The 27028-nt window shown below is 45.3% G+C and overlaps 1 protein-coding gene across 3 annotated transcripts in view; it reads right to left on the bottom strand.

Annotated features, from left to right (window-relative positions):
• OS9 (OS9 endoplasmic reticulum lectin) overlaps nt 1–27028 on the bottom strand; it is a 39835-nt gene that overhangs the window by 3193 nt on the left and 9614 nt on the right. The window contains exons 2-13 of one of the 3 annotated variants that reach the window (XM_079966698.1): nt 25154–25330; nt 24603–24666; nt 23068–23144; nt 22023–22121; nt 20469–20670; nt 19606–19731; nt 18458–18579; nt 8167–8209; nt 6229–6317; nt 5732–5974; nt 4637–4859; nt 2986–3153 (exon numbers count right to left, since the gene is read on the bottom strand). In XM_079966698.1, the coding sequence (XP_079822824.1) occupies nt 2986–3153; nt 4637–4859; nt 5732–5974; nt 6229–6317; nt 8167–8209; nt 18458–18579; nt 19606–19731; nt 20469–20670; nt 22023–22121; nt 23068–23144; nt 24603–24666; nt 25154–25330 (1633 nt within the window). The remainder of the gene's footprint in view (nt 1–2985; nt 3154–4636; nt 4860–5731; nt 5975–6228; nt 6318–8166; nt 8210–18457; nt 18580–19605; nt 19732–20468; nt 20671–22022; nt 22122–23067; nt 23145–24602; nt 24667–25153; nt 25331–27028) is intronic. The other 2 variants (XM_079966699.1, XM_079966700.1) reach the window with 2 other exon arrangements.

Genomic DNA, 27028 nt, shown 5'->3' with positions numbered 1-27028 from the left:
AGCCACACGTTAGTTGCCCTGCCCCCAGTCCTTGGTGGGTCATATTTGAGGGAAATGGCACATGAAGATACAGGAGCACGGCAAGGAGGTCTAGCAGGCTTGCCCTGCTAAGAAAGAGACAGAGGGCATCTCTTAACTGGAGAAGCAACAGCAGGAGATGCAGACACATCAGGACCAGCCTGCCCTCAAACTACAACCAACATGTGCACCACCCACACAAAGATCTACAGGCAGCAGCTGCCAGTCCACACTTCTTCCCTGCATCTCCCAGCAATATTTTAGTTGAAGCAGAAGTGCACAGCGACACAGCTTAGCTCAGTATTTCCCCTGCCTTCTGCAAATGCTGGCCAATGAAGCATTGTTTACCTTTAGATGAAGGTAAACAATGAGCCCAACTGTGTCCCATCATGCAGTTGCTATGGCCAAGTGTTATTGGAGCAGTGTGGGGAAGAGGCACAGCAAAAGGTCACAGGCAGTTTGGTCCCCAAAATTCTGTTTGGGGAAAAACAGTACTGCTAGAGGAGCCGTTTTTATGGCCCTCTTCTAGTTTTAAAGAGCTATTAGCTTGGGGATTTAGCAAGAGCGTGTGCACGCACAACCAGTTATAGTGGTTCCGGAAAGAACAGAACCAAACATTGCAGGTTGGTACATATAAGTTGCATGCTGCTTTCTCCTTCCTTTTAACACAAGGGGAGTGGGTTTGGGTTCCAGAGAAACCTCTAATGTTGAAGACAAGAGCATGCTGCTCCCACATTATCCCCCCGGAACTAAACTGCCCATAGGTCTTTTAATTGTAGAAAGGGTCCCGGAATGGTGATGCAGGTACAGCAGGGATGGATGTTCATCTCCATGGTTACCATGTGTGGGTGAACCTGCATGTTGACATTTGACTAACAAAATGCTTAGCTTGCCATCGTTTAAAATCTCAAGAATAGGAGCCACGAGGCCTTTAAGACAGTGGTACCTGCGTCCCCACTGTGGAGGGATGTGTGGATCCAGAATTGGCCTCCACAGTTACTTACGGACACACTGTTAAGACCATAATCCTATTCAGCTACGAGTGATCGCTGAAGAAGAAGAAGGTACCTAACCTTGTGTACAGGTAATTAATGCACTTCAGTCACAATTCACTGGGATTTCAAAAAGAACAAAAGTCAGATGTTGCATAAAGTCACTTGATAGCCTACTATCTTGACTGTGAGTCCTGGAAGACCTGCTCCCTGACTGGTCTGGGAGGGCAGGGCCCTGACTGACTCCAGCTACAAATTCTGTGGCTGCTGAAGAGAATTTTGGGCTGGGTTAGGTGTTTGTGGAGGGGTTACTATCACTGTTGCTGATGCTAATTTTTTTGTATTTTTATCTTCAGATCTTATTACGATTATGTGGAAATTGTTCAGTTTGGTTGTGTGCTGCTTGATGTCTTTTATTTATTCTTTATTACTACTTTTGTTATGTTTGTTTTTATGTGAATCTTTTCATGTTGCAAACTGTTTTGAGCATGGTTTTACAGAACTACAGAAAGGTGGCATACAAACAAACTGATGATGACAATACTATGCAGTAGAACCTAGTTCAGGGGTCAGCAACCTTTTTCAGCCCTGGGCCGTCCACCTTCCCTCAGACCATGTGGGGGGCCGGACTATATTTTGGAAAAAAATAAATGAACGACTTCCTATGCCCCACAAATAACCCAGAGATGCATTTGGGCCTTAGGTTGCCTACCTCTGACCTAGTTCTTACAAATCCAACTTCCCATTTTCTTTTCTCCTTTAACACTTTGGTTTTGACAGATATTGGTGATTACACTTGAATTCCTCCCCGTCCCCCATATCAAGGCACATCATAAATGGGATTCACATCAAACTTCTACCTTCATCCACTACAAGCCAGCTCTTTGTTTTCCCCTACTTTACGGCTGAAGGGTCTCAAAATTAAAATGTATAATCTTACAGGCAACTCCTGGTTTAGGCATATCTGAAGGATGCATGATCAAAGATGTCAGGAAAAGGGCGAAAAAGGGCAGGGGCAGAATGGGATGGAGCGGGCTTACTGTACTTTTAAAAATCTTCAAGTTCTAGAAGTTCAAATCCTGGCCTCAGAAACCTTCTTGGGAGAAGAATTAAGCAGATAATGTACAGTGGTACCTCGGTTTTCGAACAGCTTAGTTCACGAACAACTTGGAACCTGAATGCTGCAGAACCGGAAGTAGGTGTTCCAGTTTTCAAACCTTTTTTGGAAGCCGAACATGCTCCGTTTTGAGGCCTGAGCTTCTGTTTTTACTGTTGCGCTGCTAATTTGCGTCCCCCCATTGTAATTGAATTATTCTGTTTCCGATAGCAGTGTTCTGAGGTGATATTTGGAGCTTAAATTTGGTGCTTTTGTTTTTGCTATTTATTTTGTGTTTTTTGTTTTTGAGGCTTTTTCAGTTATTTTGTTTTTGTGACTGTGTGGAACCCAGTTCAGCTACTGATTGATTGACTGTGTGACTGTGGAAATGGATAAAAGCCCCCCATCCAAACAATGACTATCATCAGTGCAGGTAAGAAAAATGTAATTTTAAATTTTATCATCTACAATACGGTCTTATTTATTTTATAGTACAGTACATTGATTATTGCTTTCATTTTATGGATCAATGGTCTCGTTAGTAAAATTCATGTTAAATTGCTGTTTTAGGGGTTGTTTTTAAAAGTCTGGAACAGATTAATCCGTTTTGCGTTACTTTCTATGGGAAAGCATGGCCTGGTTTTGGAACGGACTTCCGGAATGGATTCAGTTTGAGAACCAAGGTACCACTGTACTGAGATTATCAGCTCAGGAGCAGAATGGCCAATGGCTCCCTGTGGTTTGCAATTAAGAGAGCCCTCCAGTGACTTTGCATCCCTGACTGCTCTCCCTTAAAGATCTCCCCCTAAACACCACCCCGCCCAGGCTAAAAGAGGCTCAAGGCCACCTCTGGCTGTCCAGGTTACATGGCTGTGTTACCTTCTGCCTTCAGGCCTTCCTTCTCCAACAGGTCCTTAACCACACTCTCTATGTGGCGCAGCTGTGGGTTGTCCCTGCTCATCTCTTGGACTCGCAGCAGCTTCTGCTGAGCGCTGCCTGGCTTTACTTTAGTGACCCTGACTTTCACGCGCCCGTCTGGGTCGCCATCTGAGACAGAAAAGGGGACAGAGGAGGGTCAGTAGGCCAATATTTGTAGAGGGAGGGGAGAGAGAATGAGAGCGCAAGCTGGAAGGGCCTACAAGCAAGGCTGGGGAAAGTCTGCATTCTAAAGCAAAAATTCTGCCAATTGTACTTACGGTGCTTTGAGCACAATTTTTTTTTCTAAGCGTTTATTTTCAAAGCATTTGGAAATTTTGCAAAATGCAGAAGGTCCCTGGACTGCAGAGGAAAAGGAAGGCAGGAAGTCCCAGAAAGGTGTGGTGGTTATATTAGGCTGAAAACTGAGCTTCCTAAGTCCCTGAACAGCAAGTTTCTAACCCTTAAGGCAGCCTTTCCCAACCCTGATGCCCTCCAGACTCCCACCATCCCTGGTAGTGCTGGCTGGGAGCTAAATCTCTGCAGCGTACCCAGTTGAGGAAGGCTGTCTTGTGACTTGAAAACATCTGGGTAATGCCTGGTTGGAAATGTCACAGAAGGAAAAGGGGAAGAGCTAGGCAAGGTGGCCAAGGCTTCAGCGCCCTGCCTTTCCCAAGGCTACCAGGAACGATCAAAAGTATGAGAAGCAAACAAAAACGGCAAAATGGGCTTAGCTAAACAACAAAACAAAAACGTACACACGGGTTAGAATGAAATGCAAGGGGCTTTAAAAAAGGAAAGAGTTGGGAACTTCTATGTTGCTGGACACCCCCCCCCCCAGTAGCAAATAACTATTTCCATCAATTTGGAAACTGGCAAACATTACTGGGAAAACTCCTCCCACCATCAGTTCTCTGTCTACAATGCATCATCCTACCTGCCCCCTGCCTCCCAGTCACTTACTGACCAGTGCTAAGGAAATGCACCTGGGAGAGCAGGTGAAGTCTTGTGTCTTTTTTAAATGTGCAGATAGTCACAAATGGAGAAGGGCATTAGACAGGACAGCTCTGGCAAGTTTGACCATGAAGCTTATAGGATAGCTTTGGCCAACCTGCGGCACCTCCTGCTGCTTTGGAGCAAAACTCCCACCATCCCCAGCCAGATGGGCACTGGAGTCCAAAACAGCTGGAGGGTAGCAGGTGGCCAAACCCTGTTCCAGGACTGGTGTCTGAGCAGTTGTGTTACAAAAATGAAACTCTCCAGAGACCTCCCAGGCTGTCCCCTGCAGGAATTTTAAGAATGAGAGGAAGGATAAGTGATGAAAGAGCCCTTCTAAGAAGTCTCACCCATTGGGCATTCAAAGGCTTCTCCATAACTACAGTAGTTTCTGCTGTGGTTTTCTTCATCACATCACAACTTGCTAACTACCTGGTCCCAAATTATTTGCTAAACCCTTGACATCTTGCCCTGCAATCTGAGCAAGTCCGCATGTAGATCAACCCTCGATGTGTTATTTATGACAAAATGTCACCCCCTGTTGGCTGATCCAAAAACAGTCCTCAAATTTACTGGCACTGAAAAAAATGAAGTCAACCTTATCTGTATGGGAACATACCGGTTGCTGGTTTGGCTACGTCTTCTTCAGCAGTATCTTCCCCATCTGCTGCTACCTCTTCTTCCTCCCCTGGCTGTGGCTCCTGCTCCTTATCTCCTTTATTCAAGTCTTTGCCAGGATCCAGCTTGTCAATAAGCTTGTTGAGGGTAGACGCCAAAGACTTGGAGGCTTGCTTCCGATCAAACTCACCTTTCAGGCCTTCTGTTTCCAACTCATCCTCCACCTGCCAGTAAACAATCCAAGAAAGGATAAGCTAAGATCTATTTATTTATTGAGAAAGAGAGAGATCCAGTTGAGTAGCAGCCTGGCTCATTTCCTGCAGTTAAGTGTACAGCAGTTGCTCCCACACTTTCTTGGGCCACTGCTCCCCTGAATCCACTCATCCCCAGTGCCCCCTCCCTACCAAAAGCAATATTCAGAACAGTGGTTTGCATGCCCTACTATGGAAGGTAATAACACAATAAAATTTGAAACAGCAACAATTAAATGCACATTTATTCAAAATGCAATCAGAACTATTTAATTAATTAAACAAAACAAATGAACTAGAATGATCTAGTGATACCAGGTTTTCAAAGTCTAGCAGTCATTTACACCTTCAGTCCCCCCTTCGCCTGCTAGGTAACCCCCCTGCCCCACCAGAGGGCCGGACCACCCGCTTTGAGAACCACAGGTGTAGAGTCTGGATCTGCAAGACTCCGTTTTCAATCATGTTTCTAGTCCTTGTGGTTGTAAGGCTCCACCAGGGCAACCACACTGACTACAAGTCTCGCTGCTGCATCATTCAGACACCACTTCCTCTGTTAGTCCCCTCCCTTCCCCACCACTGGTGCTGCCTGAAGAAAGTTCCTTCACCTTGCAGAAAGATTCCCTCTCCTTACTATTCATCATTCTTTGCCAATTTTGTGTCCCTCCCTCTCAGCTTTTTCTAAACTAAAAAACACATACAAAGTTTATAGCCCTTTTTCCCCACAAAGGCAGCAAAATGTGTGCAAATACAAGGTGATTGGGGACAGAGAACATCCAGGGCCCATTATAGTTTTCTCGGGTGGGTAGTGCAGAAAGGAAATTATAGTTAGTCTCCTGCATCCTCACCTCATCAATGATGTGACCAAACTCCTTTTCCATCTCAGATTTTACCTCCTCCTTCAGCTTGGCCATTTCAGACTTAGGCAGCAGGATGTCTTCCAGTTCCTTCTCAAACTTCCCCAGCAGATCTTCCTCATCCTTCTCATCCTCCTGGGCTCCTTCTTCAGAGTGCTCTGTCCCTAACGATGGCTCACTTTTGGGTGGAGTTTCTTGAGATGCTTCCTCTGGTTCTCTCACCATTTCTTTGTCCTGGAGGGATAAAGGCGAGGCTCAAACTGATCCAGCTGAGATGCCATCGCAACATGCACATCACAAAGGCTGGACAATCCCTGTCCAGTGGCCCCAGGAAGACCTCCAAGTTGTTGTTCCCTAGCAAACACCTGGACCCTGGACAAGGAAGTTCCATATACTAGGCAGATAACAATTCCACATTGTATACCTAAAAGCAGCTCAGCAATAGCATAGTAAATCTGGAGAGAAGCAAGCCTTCTACTACATCTTACCTTCCTGGCATTCTCCTTCAAGTCACGAATAAACTGCACCAGGTCCCCAGGATTCTTGATAACTTTGAAGTGGATTTTTCTCTTGAAATCTGAAAAGATACGAGACAGCACATATTATTTATTTATAAATAAAATAATTTATATACCACCCTCTCATAAAGTATCCGGTTAGCATACAGCAGCCTTAGCCTTACAGTGCCAGAGCACTAAGCTGGGTTTTCCTGATGTAAAAAGTATGCTCAGCTTTAGGGCTTTAGGATGCTTTTGTGAAATCTCACGGGTCCATCCAAGTTCCGGTGAGATCTCATGGAGCTACCCCCAAGCTTCCAGAGCCTGCATGCTGAGAGGACCTTGGAGGTTCTTTTCGCACCAGGAAAACTTTGCATGCATTTAATTTGCACAATTTCAGCTGGTCGGCCTTCAACTGTGCAGGGTAGAAAACACACAAGTTGGGTGTGCCTAAGATGCAAGAGGAATGTACAAAACAATTAAACCAGTCAACAAAATTTTAAACAACTGCATAGTCCTCTTAACTTACAAAAGAAATGCATGGAAGTGTCCACTGGATCTCTGCTGGAAGAGTGTTCCACAGCATGGGACCAGTGACCTGGGGAAAACTAACAGCACTTCTCTGGATGGTCTCAGTGATCATGCTGGATACAAGGGTTCAGATGGTCCTTAGGGCATCCTGGACCCAACTTACTCAGGGTCTTGTATATCAACACAAGAGCCTTGAACCCGGCCCAGTAGCGTATGGGCAACCAGTGGAGATGTTTTAACAGAGGTGTCTCATGCTGTCAGCTGTCTGCCCCCACGTGCAGTTTGGTAGCTGCATTCTGCACCAGCCAGAGCTTCCTGACCAGGTCCGAGGGCAGCCCCACATAAACTGAATTGTAGTAAACCATTCTTGAGGGTAGCAATGCATGGAATACAGTGGCCAATGGGTCCTAATCCAGTTATGGTCATGGCTGACAAAAGGCACTCCTAGCCACAGAGGTCACTTGGGTCTTGAATGATGGACATATCTAGGAGTACGCCCAAGCTACGTACCTGCTCCTTGAGAGGAAGTGCAACCCTTCCCAGAACAGGCAACTCGCCTATCTTCTGGATACAGGAACCACCCACCCACAAAGCCTCCATCTCTGCTGAATTCTTGAACTCCATCTCTGCTGAAACTTGAACTCAAGTTTATTGGCCCTTGTCCAGTCCACCACTGCCTTGAGGCTCTGTTCCAGGGCTTTCACAACCTCTGATTCAGATGGAGAACAGAGCTGCATGTCATCAGCATACTGATGGCACCATGCTCCAAAGCTTCTCTTGCTCCAAAATACATGTATTAAATAGCACTGGATCCAGAACAGTGTCCTGCAGAAACCTGTGGCCTAAGGGCCAGGGAGTCCAATTGCACTCCTCCCATGTTACTCTTTGGACTCAACTGTGCAGGTTGGCATGAAACCACTCTAGTGCAGTGCCTCCAATCTCCATCCCAGGAAGCTGATCAATGTTTTCAAAAGTTGCTGAGAGATTGAGTAAGAACAACAGGGTCACACTCCCTGCCCCTCTCTCTGTAACGGTCATCCATTAAAGTAACCAAGGCTGATTCAATCCCTAAACCAAACCAAAATCCAGACGGAAGTGGATCTAGATAAGCAGTGTCATCCAGGAGCACTTGCAGTTGCCATCGCTCTCTTTCTGAACACTAAACAATGTTAAAAGGAGGAAAGGATGCCTAAGGGGGGAGGAATTAGCAGTTTCCAAAGATACAGGCCATTAAAAAATGTCTGACTGTTAACCAGTCTTCTTGAAAGAATAGGAGAAGGAGGGTTCAGAAAGTCCTGAATTCTTTGGTTCAGGTGAATGTTCCTCAAAGCATCTTTTCTGACAGTGGTAAAGAGGATTGTTTTCTTGAGCCACAGCGCTTATGGGCCACACACTTACCTGCTAGGTGACTGTCTGCTGTCTTCATGATTGGCTCTTCCTCCTGCAGAAAAAAGACAGAAGTTAAATGGCTTTGGGTGCTATGCATAGAAGCCACTGTTGTAGGGTTGTGAGGGAATTATTTCTGCATGATACAGACTGTTGAGTTCAGCTACTTGCTTCACCAAATGAATTCATTATTATCCAGACCCTGCATTCATCACTTGAGGTCCTTCTTTGTGTGCCTCGTGCATGAGAGGCCTGGAGGGTGGCAACATGAGAACAGGGCCTTCTCTGCAGTGGCTCCCCACTTGTGGAATACTCTCCCCAGGAGGCTCACCTGGCACCTTCATTGCATATCTTTATGCACCAAGAGAAATTGTTTCTCTTCAACCAGGGTTTGGCTGATTAACATTCTATGGCTTTTTAAATGTGTTTGTGGGAGGGGGGTTATTGGTTTGTTTTTGATTTATTATGTATTTCCCCCCCCCTTGTTTTGATGGCACTGTGCCATCAGTATTTTTATGTTGTGAACTGCCCTGGGATATTTGAATGAAGGGTGGCGCACAAATTTTCTAAATATTTTTCACCCGCAGATCTCAGGGTAGTTCATAACATAAAAATATAACAACAAAATAAATATAATAATATAATAAACATATAACAACACCAACATGAGCCAACAATGAACAGATGTGTCATGTGAGGTGTAGGGCAGTGGACATGGCTTGGCTGAAGTGAGCTTGTGTTTTTGTTTTTTTTAATAATATTTATTCGGAGTTTAAAAATTACAAAAAGAAAAAAGAGTAATACAAAATACAAAAAGAAAAAAGAAAAAGAAAAAAAAGAGTACAACAGCAAAATAAAAATACATTCACTTAAAAAAGAAAAAAAAACCAGATTAAACCTTTACATAACTTTCTTCCTTTACTTATTTCCTTGACCTCCTCTCACCTCCCAATTTTGTATTCTAGTTCAAATCGTTATTTCAGCAAATCCTTCCAACCTTAATTTCATTTAAGTAATTAAATTTAATATATTATAATTTAACGTCCTCTCTTTTGTCAATTTCATCAGCTCATTTTTACTTAATCCTTTATATCATTTCTACCAAAACCACCTAATTTTCTTTTTCTAACATCTTTCTAACAAACCTTAATTTTACAATATTTTTGAAAATAAACTTTAAATTTTTTTCCAATCTTCTTCCACCGACTCTTCTCCTTGGTCCCAGATTCTGCCTGTCATCTCAGCCAATTCCATATAGTCCATCACTTTCGTCTGCCATTCTTCTCGGGTGGGTAATTCTTGTGTCTTCCAATACTTTGCGATGAGTATTCTTGCTGCTGCTGTAGCGTACATAAAAAATGTTCTATCCTCCCTTCGCACCAATTGGCCGACCATGCCCAGGAGAAAGGCCTCTGGTTTCTTCTGGAAGGTATATTTAAATACCTTTTTCATTTCATTATAAATCGTCTCCCAGAAGGCCTTAATCCTGGGGCATGTCCACCAAAGGTGAAAGAATGTGCCCTTAATCTCTTTACATTTCCAATATTTATTATCGGGCAAATGATAAATTTTTGCCAGCTTGACTGGGGTTAGGTACCACCTGTAAATCATTTTCATTATATTCTCTCTTAAGGCATTATAAGCCGTAAACTTAATACCTGTGGTCCATAACTTTTCCCAATCAGCCATCATAATGTTATGTCCAAAATCTTGTGCCCATTTAATCATAACAGATTTAACCGTTTCATCTTGTGTATTCCATTTCAACAGCAAGTTATACATTCTTGATAAATTCTTAGTTTTAGGATCAAACAATTCTGTTTCCAATTTTGATTTTTCCACATGAAAACCAATTTTCTTATCCAAATTGTAAACCTCCTGTGATGGGATGATGAGCTGCTTGTGCGTAAAGCTTAGTCCCTCAGAGTTTGCTCAACTTAGCAAGGCTCTGTTTTTAGCGGAGCCCTTAAGCATGGCTCCCTCAGTCGCTGGCAGAATCTGACAGTGGGCGTTTACGGAATCTACTCCAGCATAAAAGCTCCTTGACGGAAACGCGTCGTCTAGATTCTCGGCGCGACAGTTTCCGGCGAGGAGTGGGTGTACCTATGGGAGGACCTGAGACTTCTCCGCTGTTATCGCTGGAAGACTCCCTGAGCCATTCCTTCGTCTCTCTCTCTCCCTGATCTCCCACTCTCCCCCTGCTGCTGCCTTCCGCCGCTGCTGAGTCTCTCCTGACTTCTGAGAGCCCCTCCACCGCCTGTCTTTCTGATGGCAGTTCCCTGACATCCACCTCCCCTCCAGGGCCCCCTTCACCCCCTCCCGCCCCCTCCCCTGCTGGCGGTGAGGATGGAAAACCCCGGAAAGAACACTCCTCATCATCAGAGGATTCAAACACTTCTCTCCACTGCCTCCCGTCTCTTCTCCCTGTGTCCTCTTCCCCGTCTGAGTCTATTCCCTCTTCCAGCCCTGATTCTGGGAACCCTTCAAACTCCTCTTCCTCATCGGTGGTGCCGAAGTGTTCCCTCCTGAACCGTCCCACGGGCTGAGGTTTCCTTGGAAACCGTTGATGAAACGTTTCTATTAAAACCTCGTCATTGACCTCCTCTGCCGGTACCCATGTGTTTTCCGACTCTGCTTCCCCTTTCCATTATACTAAATACTCCACCTGATTCCCTTTCCACCTAGAATCAATGATTTCTGCCACATGCATGTTGCGTTCCCTTTCTTCTATGACTGGTGTTTGAGTAACCTCCCTCTCACGTTCCCCCCACTCTCGCCCCTCTCGGTATGGCGACAGTAGAGACCTGTGAAATACTGGGTGCAGTTTCATGTGGTTGGGTAATCTGAGTTTGAATGCCACCGGGTTGACCTGTTGTATGACCTCAAAGGGTCCCAGCCGTTTGGGTCTCAATTTCTTACACCCTCCCTTGAACGGCAGTCCTTGGGTGGATAGCCACACCCTGTCCCCCACCCTTATGGTTTCACCTTCCCTTCTGCTTCTTTCTGCTTGCTTTTTGTATTCTTCCTTGGCCCTCTCTAAGTTAAGTTGGAGTTGCCGGTGGATCGCTTCCATGTCTTCAACTAAGTGTTCCGCAGCCGGGACACTCCATCTCTCCCCTCCTTTTCCTGGAAATGCCCTGGGATGACACCCATAATTAGCCAGGAAGGGACTTATCCCTGTGGACACATTCTCCGCGTTGTTGTAGGCAAATTCTGCCAGGGCCAACTTATCTACCCAATCATTTTCCCTGTCATTTACATAACACCTCAGGTATTGTTGTAAAATCCCGTTTGCCCTTTCCGCCTGCCCATTTGTTTCTGGGTGCCGGGCAGTGGAAAAATTGACTTCCACGTGCAGTAAGCTCATGAGCTTCCTCCAGAACCTGGAAGTAAATTGTTTCCCTCTGTCGCTGACCACCCTCAAGGGGGCGCCATGCAACCTGAAAATATGCTCTACAAACAACTTGGCGGTTTCTTCCGCTGTGACCGCGTGTGAACAGGCTATAAAATGGCACATCTTAGTTAATAAGTCTACCACCACCATGACAGCTGTCTTCCCTTTGGATTTTGGCAGGTCCGTCATAAAATCTATGGATACTGCCTCCCATGGCCTTTCTGGTGTGGGTAAGGGTTCCAATAGCCCCGCTGGTGCCAGCCTCTCCCCTTTGGCTCGCTGGCACCTGTCGCACCCCCTAACATATTCCCGTACGTCTTCCCTCACCTTGGGCCACCAAAACTCCCTGGTAACCAACCACATGGTTTTGTGCTGCCCGAAGTGCCCCGCTGTGGGGCTGTCGTGTAACTGCTTGAGCACTCTGCCCCTCAGTTCCCCATCGGGTATGTACAGTGCCCCTTTGTAATACAACACCCCGTTCTTTTCCTCAAACCCCCCTGTGTTCTCCCCTATCCCCCTGAGTTCTCTGAGTTTCTCTTGGGCGTATTCATCGTTCTCGGTGCCCTCTACCAGTTCTCTTTGCCCCACCAATGCCGCCCCACACACCCAGTGGTCCTCAGGGATGATATGCCTTTCCTCAGGCGCTCCCTCCCCCTCTAAATACTCAGGTTTTCGAGAGAGAGCGTCCGCCCTTACGTTCTCTGGTCCTGGTACGTAACGAATTTCAAAATGGAATTTGGAGAACTCCTGGGCCCATCTCACTTGTCTCTGGTTCAGTACTCGGGCAGTTCTCCAGTACTCCAGATTTTTGTGGTCGGTCCGCACTTGGACCTTGTGCTGCGCCCCAATCAACAAGTGTCGCCATCTCCAGAACGCTTCATGAATGGCGAGCAATTCTCGGTCGTATACGGTGTAGTTCCTCTCGGATTTGTTCAACTTCCGCGAGAAGAAGGCACACGGTCTCCATTCCGACGTATCTTTTCCCGGCTGTAGAAGCACAGCCCCCACCGCTCGGTCTGAGGCGTCAGTCTCCACTCTCATTGGTTGCTGTAGATCCACGTGCAAAAGTTGTTCTTCCGACGCAAACGCCTTCTTTAATCTTTCGAACGCTCGCTGCGCCTCTTCCGTCCAGACAAATTTCTTCTTGCTGCTAAGACAATCAGTGATGGGCGCCGTCAAGTGGGCAAAGTTCTTGATGAACTTCCGATAGAAGTTTCCGAAGCCCAGGAACCTTTGCACGTCTTTCTTAGTTTTCGGTGTCTTCCATTCCAGTACCGCTTGAACCTTGCTGGGATCCATGGCCAATCCCTTGTCTGACAACCGGTACCCCAGGAATTCCACCTCTCTGGTATGAAACTGACACTTCTCCAGTTTCACCCACAGCTGGTTTTCTTGCAGTCTGCTCAGTACCTCTCTTACATCTCGCACATGCTGCTCCTCATTCTCTGAGTACACCAGGACGTCATCTAAGAACGCTACACAGTTCTTGTAAAGCAATGGTCCCAGGACGTGATTCATGAACGATTGAAAACAGGCCGAGCCCGCCTGTAGACCGAAGGGCATAACTAGGTACTCAAAGGCCCCCAAGGGGGTGAACATAGTGGTTTTCCACTCATCTCCCTCTCTCATACGTATCAGATTATATGCCCCCCTTAGGTCCAGCTTGGTAAAAATTTTCCCTTTCCTCACCCGGGTCAAAATGTCATCGATTCTGGGCATGGGGAAAGTCACTGGTTCTGACACTGCATTTAGGGCAGAGATTGGGCAGCCCTGTCGTGTTCCTTTCTCAATCTTAAACTCTTCTGTAACTAGGTTATTCACAATTAGCTTAGCTTTTTGTTCTGAGTAAATTGCACCTATACTGTTTTCAAAACCTTGGCCTACCCCCATTCCCTGTAAATTTTTCTTCATAAAACTCCAAGAGATATTATCAAAGGATTTCTCCACGTCCACAAATATCAAAACTGCTTTAGTATTAATATTCACTTGTAATTTTTCTAAAATATTAATTATGTTCCTTGTGTTGTCTGACAAATGTCTCCCCGGGAGAAAGCCTGCTTGATCTTTATGGATTTCTTCTACCAATACCTTTTTTAATCTTTTAGCCATAATTTCAGCAAAAATTTTGTAATCCACATTAAGTAAAGATATGGGATGGTAGTTCTTAAGCTGTGTCTTTTCCGATTCTGTTTTCGGTATAAGTGTAATGTAAGCTTCTTTCCACGAGTCGGGTGCCTCCCCCCCCCCAGTATTTCATTGCAAACTTCCTTCAAAGGCTGTACTAACCATTCTTTTAAAGCTCTATAATATCTTGCAGTCAAGCCATCCGGCCCTGGAGATCTGCCCAATTTCATATTCTGAATGGCTCCTTCCACCTCTTGATCAGATATTTTATAATTTAGCATTAATTTATTCTCTTGAGAGATTTTTTGTAATCCATTTATTCTCAAAAATCGGTCAATATCTATTTCTTTCTGAGTCTCCTGTGTATATAACTGTTTAAAGTACTTCTGAAAACACTTCCTAATCTCCGCAGGATTCTGTATGTTCTTTCCATCCACCACCAAATTCGTGATAGTGTTGAGTTTTTGTCTTTTTTTCATTTGCCATGCCAGCAGTTTCCCACACTTATTCGCTGATTCAAATGTCTTTTGTCTCATCTGTTTGATCTTCCATTCTATTTCCTGATTCATCAATTTCGTATATTGTACTTGATATAACTTTATCTCTTTCAGGATCTCCTGTGATTTCGGTTTCGCCCTCAGTCTCTTTTCTCCATCCTTTATTTTCTCCAAAAAAATTTCTCTTTTTTCATTTTGAGCTCTTTTCTTGATTGCATTTTGTTGTATCAGAAACCCTCTCATAACTGCTTTGCTTGCATCCCAAATCACTCTTTTTTCGGTAGTGGTGTTCATATTTATCTCAAAATAGTCTCTCAAGTTTTTCTGGGCCTTTTTAGTGGTTTCCTCATTCCTAAACAAGGAGTCATTCATCCTCCATCTAAAGGTGCCAATTGGTGTTAATGTCATTTCCATCTTCACTGCATTGTGGTCGGAGCAAGTCTTAGGGCAAATTTCCACTTTTTTTGTCTTCGGGGCCAGTCCCCTAGTTACCCAGATTTGGTCAATTCTTGTCCATGTCATTTTGGCTTCAGAGAAGAAAGTTCCTTCTCTTCCCAAGGGGTTCTTAGTTCTCCAAATATCAACAAGATCCATATTGTCAGTCATTTCAAAAAACGTCTTTGGTAATCTACCATCTTTCGTCACCGTTTGTCTTTGGGCTTTATCCATATTCGTAGACACCACTCCATTCATATCTCCCATCAAAATCATGTTGTAATCTAAATAGTCCAGTAGAATTTCATGCAATTTCTTAAAAAATTCCGATTTTCCCTCATTCGGTGCATAAATACCTACTATCAAAAACTTCTCTCCTTGTAGTTGAATTTCAATTGCAACAAATCTTCCTTGGTCATCTTTAAATAAAAATTTCGGTGACAGGCTTTCCTTTGCATAAAGTACAACTCCTCTTTTTTTAACTTTATCTGATGAAATAAATTCTTCTCCTAATCTTTTATTAGTCAAAATTTTCCAATGTAGCCTTGTCACATGCGTTTCTTGTAGGCAAATCAAATCCGCATGTTCTTTTTTTAATATGTGAAATACTCTCCCCCTCCTTTCCCGGGAGTTCAGTCCATTAACATTCCAACTTAATACTTGCAGTGTCATGGTGTATTTACTCTCCTTCTCCTCCAACGGCGCCCAGTAGTTTGTCTATATCGGTCGGTGGCGTTGGTTTCCCTTTTTTTGGTGGACTCTTGTCCAGTGCGGCTGGCTCTTTTCCAAGTCCTTTCTGCAGATCTTCTCCATGTGTTCTCAAAAACTTATCTTTTTCCTCCACTGATCTTATTTTTATCTTTCTTCCTTTGAAACGGAAAGATAGGCCTTGGGGGAATTCCCACCTGAAAATAATGTTGTTTTTTCTCAATAGGGCAACCAAATCTCCAAAGTCGTATCTTAGATCCAAGAGATGTTTCAGTATATCTTTGACGATTTCCACTCTTGATTGCAGAATTGTCAAAGGGTTCTTAAAATGCAAACCCAAAATTTTATCCCTTTCTTCTTTGGATCAGAGGGTAATCAGACAGTCCCTTATTTTAATCTTTTTTCCTCCTTTTCCTAATCTGAAAGCCCTCACGATCTTAAAATCTTCTTGTTTCAATTCCGATTTCCAAAACTCTGCAAATTCTTGTGTCAAAAAATCTGTCAAGGTGCCCTTCTCCAGTTCAGGAACAGCTCTGATCCTTAAATTTGTCTGTTTTTCTTTCAATTCGATCATAGACAACGTCAGCTTGTGATCTGCAATTTCTTTCTGTAGGCCTGGAACCTTCTCTGTTTCCAATTGCACTACTTTAACTTCCACAGCAGCAGTTTTTTCCTGAGTCAATTTCGATTCCTGCAGTAATTTCTGAATAGATTCTGTATTACTGTTCACCTTTCCCCCCAAATTATCTAGTGTTTCTGTATTTAAATCAATTTTTTTATTTGCAGTATCTACCTTCTTATTGGTCTCTTCGACCTTATTAGTCTCTTCAACCTTCGTACTGAGTTGTAACAAAGTTTCATTAAGCTTAACCAATGCATTCGCTACGGCTTCTTCTGACATTCCACTAGACTTAGATTGTGTTGATGCCGACCCAGATGCAGTAGGAAGGCCAGCAGTTGATTGCCTTCGCTGCCCCCAAGCTTTCCCAGACCTCAGAACTGACGCGTCTATTTTCTCTTTCCCATCTGCCATAACAATAAAGCAGCAGAAAAACCAAGGTCAATCTCAGATAAGCTGTTCCTGTTTACCAGTGGAAAATTCCCCTTGTTGCAATTTCTAAGAGTCCCTCTAGGTGGACACAGTTGCAATAGTCCAAAAAAAGTAACTTTTTCTCCAGCCGAGAAATAGAAACAGTTCCAATTTAGTTACCTTCCAGTTGCTTCCCCCCCCCCTTCTTAACAAACAGAGAACTGAAGCTGGCCACGATGTATCCAACTTACTGTCAAAATCCTTCTGTTGACAGCTGACACACAGGCTAAAAAGCAACAGTCTTACTTCACAGGCAGACCGTTCCCATGTCTGAGCGGTGGATTTTAAGCATTTCCCCTCTCTTCATGCAGGTTTAAACAGTCTAAAATGGCCCCCTTCCTTCCCTGCTTCTAGGAGGGGGGTTCAAAAGAGTTCTCAAGTTGGAAAGCAACCCTTTCCAAACTTATTTCCAGCGCTTTAGCTCAAAAGTCTCTATGCTTTGATCTATATACAAAGCAGAAGGCAGACTTCCTGTTTAGACCTCCCGCCGCGGTAGCCAATTAAGTCTTTTTTTCCCTTCTTTGCCGATAAATCCAATTCCCCCTACTCACGGGTACTTTCTTTAGAGTCCAATTGTTCCAGGAAAGAAGTCAACGCTCTCCAGCAACAGCCATGCGGCTTCGCTCCACGAAAGAAGCAATCAACTCACAGCACCGCGCCGCTTTCCCCGTTCCGCTCCGAAGCCCCGAAAAAGGCTTCCTCACAAGCTGGGGGGGCGCAAAAGGTGCCCGCCGAGTCCCCACGTTCCCAGGCTTCACCGCCTGCGATTTATAGGGGTCCCCGCTTCGCCGCAGCGGAAAGGACCCGATTTCCATGGAGCCGATCCCCTCCCGATCAAAGGGAATCCGCCATTAGCTGATGGCGCTGACCCGGAAGTCCGGCTGAAGTGAGCTTGTGGGCCAGATGTGGAGATCTGGTGGCCTGGAGGTTCCCCAGCCCTGATTTAGTAGATAGTTTAGTAGTAGTTCATAACATAAAAATATAACAACAAAATATATAATAAAAATATAACAACAACAAAATAAATATAATAATATAATAAACATATAACAACACCAACATCAATGGTGCATGAGCCAACAATGAACAGATGCATCTATCTAATACTGCAGTGGGGTACTGTATCTGCCCAGTGGGCCAGATCACTAGCTTCCCCACCTTGCATAGGACAATTTTGACAGGCCAATCACCTGGTGTTAAAAGGACACTAGCTGATCTTTTTGCCCGCAGGTGACAAGCAGCTAATTTGGTGGGTCTTGTGATGTCCCTTGCAAAGCTTTGTTCGAGATGTGTCACGTGAGGTGTAGGGCAGTGGACATGGCTTGGCTGAATTGAGCTTGTGGGCCAGATGTGGAGATCTGGTGGCCTGGAGGTTCCCCAGCCCTGATTTAGTAGATATGGAATATATGGCTGTGCTTGGATGCAACACTAAGACATTGACAGTGGTGAGGCAACTTACAGGAACATAGGAATCTGCCTTCGACAGTGTCAGATCAGCGTCTGGCCGTTTGACTGACTGACAGGGGCTTTCGAGGGTTTGAGAAAAGTGCCTCTTCCAACCTTATCTGGATATGCCGGGGCCTGAACCTGCGTGCAAAGCAGATGCTCCACCCCTCCCATAACTATCCTATGCACAAGGTAATTCCTGTGTGTGCTTTTAAATGCACTTTGAAGATGTTTTTAGCCAGAAAGGCCTCTTATAATTAGTTGTGTTTGTGCAGGCTTAAGACAATTAGCTGAGTTTCTTTTTCATTACTTGAATTTTATTGTCTCCCTGTTATGACTGCTATGTTGCTGAAGTCAGGATATAAATCTATAAAATAGAAGAATTCACTGATAAGTCAAATCTTATAATTCAGGGGATACTGATAAGTGCCTCAGCAACATGCCTAAATAAAAAACAAAGAACTCCCGCACCGGTGGTGTCAGAATCAAGAAAAAGGAAAATATACCAACTTTGAGGGTAAGAATACACACACACACACACACACACACACACACTAAAAGTATTTGGACAGATACTGGTTATGATCAGGTGTGATGACAGGAGGTTACCTTTGTTTGGTCTGGCATCTGGGCTGTCTTCTCATCTCCCCGCAGCGCTCTCTCCCAGAAATCAGAGTCATCACCTGGGTCGCTTTCAGGAGGAGAAGCAGTTGGAACAGGCTCTGGGGTCACTGACCAAACAGGCAAAACAAAGTTTTTAGGTGGGAGCAAAGTCATTTGGGCTTACCAAGAGCATTTCTACAATTACACTCAGGATAGAGAATACTCTGCACCACACAAATGCAGAATTCAGCACATTGAGAACAGCAGTTCCTTTTTACAGGTTTCTAGCTTCCAAAATGGCAAGAGCAGGTACTGCCCCCTAAAGAGGTGAAGGTCCTGTTTCATCCCGAACCTTACCCCCCACCCCCCACTAATGAAAAAATGGATTACAATATATTTTCTTTTACAATGATGAACAAAATGTTTAAGACAATCTGCTTATATATTTACTTTTCTAAAATGATTTCTAAGCTTCTGCAACTGGAAGACTTTTATGTAAAATTTTGTACAATATCAGATCATTACAACTCCTGAACACTGAAGCAAACCAAGTCCTAAGTTGTACACTGAGAGCACAACTCTCAAATGCAAGAAAAAGATGCATTTCTGTCTCTTGTACAGCACTGCTGTTTTCACAAGAGAACAAATGCAGGTTCAATGTCTTCTTTGCAGATAGCTTCCCCATCTGACAGAATTGCACCAATAGACATCTGAAACTGCAGAGTGCCCCTAAGGATGAAGGCACATTGTGTAAGGGTCCTTGCACATTATCCCAACACAAAAATCAGAGGACCAGTATGTTTTTTGGCACTGAAGGCCATACAGTGGACCCTCGGGTTACGTTACCTTCGGGTAATGTACCTTTCAGGTTGTGAACGTGGCAAAACCCAGAAGTGTATACTTCCAGGTTTCACCATGCGCTCTGCGCACTTCACACATATGAAGCACGCTATCGCGTTGCACACATGCACAAAATCAGCACCTCTAGATGTGGACTTTTCGGGGTACATACGGACCCCTGGAATGAATTAAGTTTGTATCCGGATGGTCCACTGTATTTACTGACTTTTTAAAATGGTGACTTGCCTCAGGTTCCATGTGATCACCCCACCCCACGGCTAGATTTCAGTAACATCCTTGCAGGACTGTCTTGCCAGGTAGTTCCCTACCATTGCCATCTGAATCCTGAACGGCAGAGTTGGGGTCTCGCTCGTTCCACAGCCGTGTGTCTAGAGTCTTCAGCTCTTCAGAGATCTCCTCCACTTTGCGCTTTGTGTCAGCTGCAAAAATTTACACAATATACATTAGACACGCAAACACACCCACCCACCCCAGTATGTCCAGGTAAGAAACAGGTCATCATCATAGCATCCAATGCAACAAGACAATATTCTCCCAAGCAAGCAGGACTCCTTGGCAGTCAGCGCTCAAATACTACCCTGTTTGCCCTCCCTGTGCTATGCGGCTCTTCTGGCATTTGGAGGGCAAAGTGGGCACCAGAAATAGGAATCCTGAAATCCTGTGCCAAGAAATCTGGCATTCTGCCACCAAGTGACCACATTACACAGGTGAAAATACCTGCATACTTTGTTTTGTGTTGGGAGGTGTAGTGTTCAAAATACAAAATGAGATAAAGTCATCTAGTGCTTTTCAGGCTAAGTGGAATTTGAATCCAAGCCAGCACAGTCTTCACTACACCACACTGTCCCCCCCCCCCCATGCCTATTCTCTCAGCAACAGAGAAGGCAAATGAGGAAAGGGCATCCCTTAACACCAACTCTTTATTCTGTTTCTGCTTTTAGGTTGTGATGCACACAAGAGAACTCTACACACCATTCAATCGCCCTGAAAGGAGGGGCTTACGCTTCAAATGCACTTAAGATACTTCTGTCACACTGCTGTATCCTACCTTGCAAGGGCTAAGTTCTAAAAAGGCCACCAGATCAAAGTGAATAGCCCTGGCCAAGAGGGCACTGAAGGGGCCTCCACCTCCTCCCTGACCAGTTGTACTACTTACACACTTGGGCCTTGACATATTCCACATATTCTGCCGGGCTCAGGGCTGGGTGACAGCGGATGGTCTGAGGGGTGGCAGTGGACGGTGGCCGCAGAAATGGGTGGTGGCAGATGCGGGTGGTGTGGATGGTCAGCACGTAGGAGCAGGACTGGGGCTCGTCCACACGGGCAATGTAGTCACCTGAACCTTCCTCACACAGAAACTGCGATTTAGATATAGAAAAATATAGAAAGCTGTTTTATACTGACTCAGATCATAGCGTCCATCTAGCCTAGTGCTTTGTGTTCTATTCCTCTGGTAACCAGCAGCTCTGCAGGAACTCAGGCACCAAACTTTCCTTGCCCTTCTCCTGGAGAGCCTTTAAAGATGGATATGGCCAAGATTTTGCCTGGGACTCCTGTACCCACTGCACATGCTCCACTCACTGAGCTATGGCCCTTACCCCCAAGATAGCTTTCCATGAGTTGCCAGGAGTGGGGACAGAAGAGAGGCTAATCTCGCTTTGAAAGGCACATGCATGAAATCCAGGTCTCTCTGCCAGGACAAAGGGGGAAGGTCACATTGGTTAAAGAGAGCATGGGGACTCCGAGTCCCTCCACATGTGGTTAGACTCCCATCAGCCGCAGTTTGCATAGCCAATGGTCAGGAGTGATGGGAGTGCATCTAGCAAGATCTGTAGCAGCACAGGTCCCACATCCCTGGGTTGAAGGGTCAGCCCAAGTTCAAACAGCAGCAGGGTAAATTTATGAGACAATGTCCCTCCATTTCCTTCTGTTTCACAATGTGCACTTCCTAACACTTCCTTGGTGGCTACATAAAAGCCTAATCTATTTACTTATTGATTATATATATATTTGATACCTCTTCTGATTACAAATAAATCTCAAAGCAGTTTACCAAGATAGAAAGAAAACAAGCAATAAAATTATTCCAATAAAAAAGTACATTGTGGATTATTGCCTGTGGTGTAGGGCAGAAGGATCCAGTGCTAATTGTCAGGGAAAGCCTGAGCAAGCAGGTGAGTTTTCTATGCATGTCAGAAAAACCCTGGCCCTGAGTTGGTCAGAGTTTTATATGTTAACAACAACAACTTAAAAGGTGGCTTGGCAGCCAATGATCAGGCATTTGCAAGAGGAAAAATGGGGAACAAACTAACATGTATGACAGCACAAGCAGGAAGCTCTTTACAGCTCTCTCCTCTGCATGAAACGCAGGAGGAGAACCCATATTCCAAGCATTCCGAGGCCCAACTTCCAACTCTCGGCTCAACATCTCTCAAGTCAACTATAGACCAGGGACCCTGTGGCCCTCCAATTCTCATCAGCCCCAGCCAGCATTGTCAATGGCCAGGAATTATGGCAGCTGTAGTCCAGCAGCATCTGGTGGGATACATGGAAAATGTCTGTTCCTGCCCATCACACAGCTCTGGCTACCTGAATGGAGACTTTCACTTGTGCATGAAGGGTTCTAAAGGACAAGAGAACCATACTTCCTTTCCTCTCAGCTGCTGACTCAGGAAACTTCCACACAGTGCACCCAAGTTCCTTTCCTTACCCTGACTTCAGCCTCCCGGGGCTTCCCGTTCAAGTTGCACTTGGATCCGTTGACATAGGTCTGGCTGTGGTAACGCTTCAGCTTGTGCTGCTTGGAAGCCTGTGATGCGGGGAGAGAGAACCAGAAAACACTCAAGGCCTTGGGGGTGGGGTGGGGGAGTTTCACTGCTTCGATCCTTTTTATCTCTAATTAGCTGCAAGTCCCTATTGAGCAGAAGCTGAAGGTAATCTGCTTTGAGCTGGGCCTAGATTCAGGGACAGCTGCAGAGTGTCCTTAGCATACCCTCCCCCAAGCTGGTGCTCTCCAAATATTGTTGTACTGCAACTCTCATCATCCCTTATCATGGGACAGGAAGGCTCCTGAACCAGGGGCTTAATTTGCTTTGGAATATGACTCCAAGAACTGCCTTACTCTGCTTTTTTAAACTCCTTGTGCATAGCAAGGAGGGACCTCCAGACCTCTTCTCTACTTTACCCGCATCTGTTCCTTTTCTTCTCCCCGCCTCCCTCAGCGGCAGCAGTGGCATCTGTCCCTATTTTCCATTGGAGAAGCCTTCCCCAAACTGGAACCCTTCCAGAGATTCCTGGACTCCAGCACACTATCAGCCCCAGCCAGCACAAAGCAACTTACAAGCAAAATAAACCCACTGCACATACATGCATTAAAACCAAGGGGGGGAAAGACACATTAAAAACTTCCCCACCTCTTCTAAAAGGCAAAAACAAAAAGTTAACAACCAAAGGCCTGGTTAAAGAGATATGCTTTTGCTTGTGCCTGAAGTGACCCAAAGTGACTTACAAATTGGGAGTTTTCATTGTCATTCCCCTCTACTGATGTCAAGAGTGTTCTATCTCAAGGTACACTAAATCTAAGAGCTTCAGGCTGGGGGAAGCGGGAGGAAAAGTCTATTAAGAAAAGCAAGTGAAACATCAGATTTGATTTATGTTCAGCAGTTAGGAGGTTGGAGAGCTACTTAAGCCTTAGGGATGCTCACTCAACTTTTTCCCCATCGCATGAAGTGATCAAGGGCCTAGGGAACACCCACCTTGGCAGTTTCGTTGTCCCAGTCGAATGCGGACTGGTAGTACCCCAGGTACAGAATGTCACCTTTGATTTCAGACTCTGGGGGTGGGGGAAGACACAGGGAAAGATGAAAAGTGTCACTTTGTTAACTGGAAGCTTGGACCTCAGGTGATGATGATGATGGTGATGATGATGATGATAATGATGATAACAACAACATCTTAGCATGAACCAGAGGCTGAGAAAAGACCTGCTTCAGTTGTGCTGACACAGTGTAAATTCAAGCTATGAATCTGGCTACACTGATCACCACACACAAAAGACGCCCTTTCACTAAAAACAAAATGTTAAATATTCTGGTCTAAGCTAATCACGCCACTAGCTTCCTGACACATATGTTTTGTTTGCATAAATTTTGTGGTTATAGATTAGGGGCTATACCAGCTAAGAAACGGAAGGGATTAGTAAGAAGTAAAGTTTCAAATCTGCATATTGATGCAAAGAGGGAGAGCACACCAGACTGAAGAACCCCCACTTCCTTTTGAGAACACAGCCATGCACCCTATCAGTTCAAAGTAGCTGGACAGCCATTCCTGGTTTGCTGACATGAACTGCTTCAGTCATCAGCCTCTGACAGTGCTGGAAGACCCCCACCCTGGCCAAACTCTACAATATGGGGAGACTATGGACCTCTCATTATAAGACTACTGTAAGAATTAACCATGTATACAGACCTACGGTTAAGGTTTATTAAAAGGGTGGCACTACACTCACGACACAATTCTGGGGACTGTGGTTGCTCCTTTCCCACTGCAGATCAGCAAAGTGGGAGGCACTTTGCAGCAAGGAAGTAGCAAGCTGAATCCAGTGATGGAGCACCGGAGGCTCTCAGATACTGCTGGAGTTTCCCACCAGCCCTGGTCAGCAATCATTGGAGTTGTGGTCCAGAGGCACCTGAGGAGCCAAAGGCTCCCAATCCCCGGCTTAACTGTTCACTGATTATTTATTTCTACTCCACCTTTCATGCCAAAGACCTTCAGGCTGACTAATATTAAAAGGGGGAAAATGAGCATTGTATACAGAGAAAGTTGAGTGGAACTCTTTTGAATAATAAGACTTCCTTGGCTGTCTTTTCTACCACAACTCCATTTCACCTCCCAGAAGCCATTTCTGAGAGTTGGTGGGCCCTCTGGAACAGTGGGTTATTGCAGCAACCCTCCTGTTCCACCAAAGCAAATTGTGCCAATGCATATTGCAGTTGAGAAGCAGGCAAGCATGACTCCCAGACCTGTCTTTGCCACCACCCGCCCACTTCTGCTCTGAGTGAATCATATATTCTTCACTGTTGTGGCATCCGGGGTGGGGAGGTTTAAACCTTCCGTTACAGTGGAGATGAAAAGAACCCAGCCCAGTTGGGTAAAGCAAGCAAACATGGTCTGGGGGGTGTGGGGCTTGCAGAAGGCTGGATAGGAGGGGCTGGAGGGTCAGAGGCTCCCCATACCTACTTTGAACCTAAACCAAGCAGATGAGAGAAACCGACAAAAGAGAAGAGAGTACCTTCCATGTGGTATTGCTGGATGTGCTTCCCGTAGCAGAACTCGTACGTCCACCAGTCCTTGGTCTGAGAGAAAAGGGAGAAGTTAAAGCCTAGGTGATTTGGCTGAAGCAAAAAATCTTGTTGTAAGAGCCCCATTGCATTATAATTCTCTTGAAGTATTACACCCAAATTAGGCAATGCCTAATCATGCAAATGAGTGGAGTGGACATGGAAGTGTTGAGTTTCACTGAAGTTTTGGTTATAAAAGTGGGGAAAGCTCAAGGACTCAGGAGTGGAGAGAGGGGAGGGGGAGAAAGAGAAAGAAACTCAGTGGAGTTTTAATAAGGCTGCAAGATTGAAGTTAGCATTTTAGCTGAGTACCAGCTTCGGTTCCTTAAAGGAGGCAGTCCTCATGACAGCAAGAGATTGTTGGCAAAGGAAAAACAAGGATGATTGAGGGTAATCATCCTTGCAAATTTCCCCAGGGACAGGGGGAACAGGCTTCACTCACTGCTTCTCTTCTTGCATCTGGTCCCCCAACATTTAATCCCAACCCTTAGCCCAAAGTTACCTTGGTAAGGCAAGGGGCCACTTCCATGGGCTTCAGCAGTTCTGAGATTCCAAGTCCACTGTAACTCCGTGGGTGTTCCTCTTTTTCATGGTGGATCTTCACTGCGGCAGCAGGTAGCCGGCACTCGTACATCTGCTTGTATTTGGATGAGATACTCACCACATCAGATGACTTGCTCTGGGAAGATATAAGCAAAGGAGCTGGGTGAGAAGAGATAAATTAGCGGCAGGCAGCAGCCTGACTTCCCCAAAAGGACAAGGGAAGCAGGAGCCCAGGAGATACAAACAGCAAGAACAGGACTGAGGTTTGCCTTTTGGAGAACCAGTCTCCAGACACATTAAAGTGGTTCTTTGGATCCACCATGTGAGCCTGCTGTCTTAGTCAACAAGGCTTCCAGCCACTGGAAACACTACACGGGACAATGGCTAAAGCATGAAAAAGTTTTTTATTTAGCAATTTATTTTATGGGAAAAGGCAAAAGTCAGACTTTGCTGTGATGCAACATCTTCCCTCTTAGGGGAGAGTCAGAGCCAGTAGGAAGCATACATTTTGGCTGGTTACTAAACCCAACCTTGCAGACTACTGATTATTATATTGATAATATCACCACAGGGGAAAAGTTCCATTTGGTCTTCCCTTATTCCTGGTACCAAGATATCTTGGTTGGGTATATTTACAAATGCAGCTGGGCTTGCTTTCAAGTAAACCTGCGTAGAATTGAGCCTGTAACCCGTTTCACCACCAGTCCAGTCACTCTAGGCAGAGCGCTGTATATACTCCACATTTATATATACCGTATTTTTTGCACCATAACACTCACTTTTTTCCTCCTAAAAAGTAAGGGGAAATGTCTGTGCGTGTTATGGAGCGAATGCCTATGGGTGGCTGGGGGGATCTGCTGCAGTCATGAGCAGAGGATCAATGGTTCCCCTTCCTTCCCTCCTCCGTGGCTCACTTTGAAACAGCAAAGCGTGAGAAGAGCCATGTAAGCGGCTCCTCTCCTCTCCTGCTTTGCTCCTTTAAAGCAAGCAGGCTCTCTGTCCCTCTCTCCTCCCCACTCGCTAAATAGCAGCAAAGTTTTTCAGCTCACTAAGCCGGGGATGAGCAGGGAGGAGGGAGAAAAGCAGAGCCTGCTTGCTTTAAAGGAGAAAAGTGGGAGAGGAGAGGAGCCTTCTCCCCTTATACTCCTCTTCTTCATTATTAGCAGCATCCTTCTCCACCCACCCACGCGTGCTTCTTCTCCCCTTAAACCCCTGTTCTGCATTATTAGCAGCATCCTTCTCCGCATACCCCATGCGTGCTCCTTGTCCCTTGAGTCCTTTTCCTTCCCTCCCCACTTAAAACGTGGTTACAAAGCATGGATCCACATGGATCCTCAGGATTTTTGCACTGGGTCACCCCAAATTCACCATCAGATCACATAGCGTGTCCATGGCTACATCTTGCACCAAAAAAATCACGCACCCACTGTTGCCTGGGGCCGCAGTGGTGCAAAAACGTGGTTACAAAGCATGGATCCTCAGGATTTTTGCATTGGGCTACTCCAAACTCACTGTCAGATCACATGTCTGTGGCCACAGCATGAACCACAAAAATCATACATCCACTGTTTCGTTTAGAATTTTTTTTCCTCTTGTTTTCCTCCTCTAAAAACTACGTGCGTGTTATGGTCTGGTGCGTGTTATAGAGTGAAAAATACGGTACATAATACACGCACACCCCACCCCCAAGGTAACCCAAATTCTGCCCACTATATTATATGCAAGTCAAGCAATTTGCATCCATGTACATGTAAGTTAAGGGACGCAGGTGGCGCTGTGGGTTAAACCACAGAGCCTAGGACTTGCCGATCAGAAGGTCGGCGGTTCGAATCCT

Source organism: Podarcis cretensis, assembly GCF_951804945.1.
Source record: "Podarcis cretensis genome assembly, chromosome: 2".
Taxonomy (NCBI): domain Eukaryota; kingdom Metazoa; phylum Chordata; class Lepidosauria; order Squamata; family Lacertidae; genus Podarcis; species Podarcis cretensis.
This window is presented reverse-complemented; position numbering and strand designations above follow the sequence as displayed.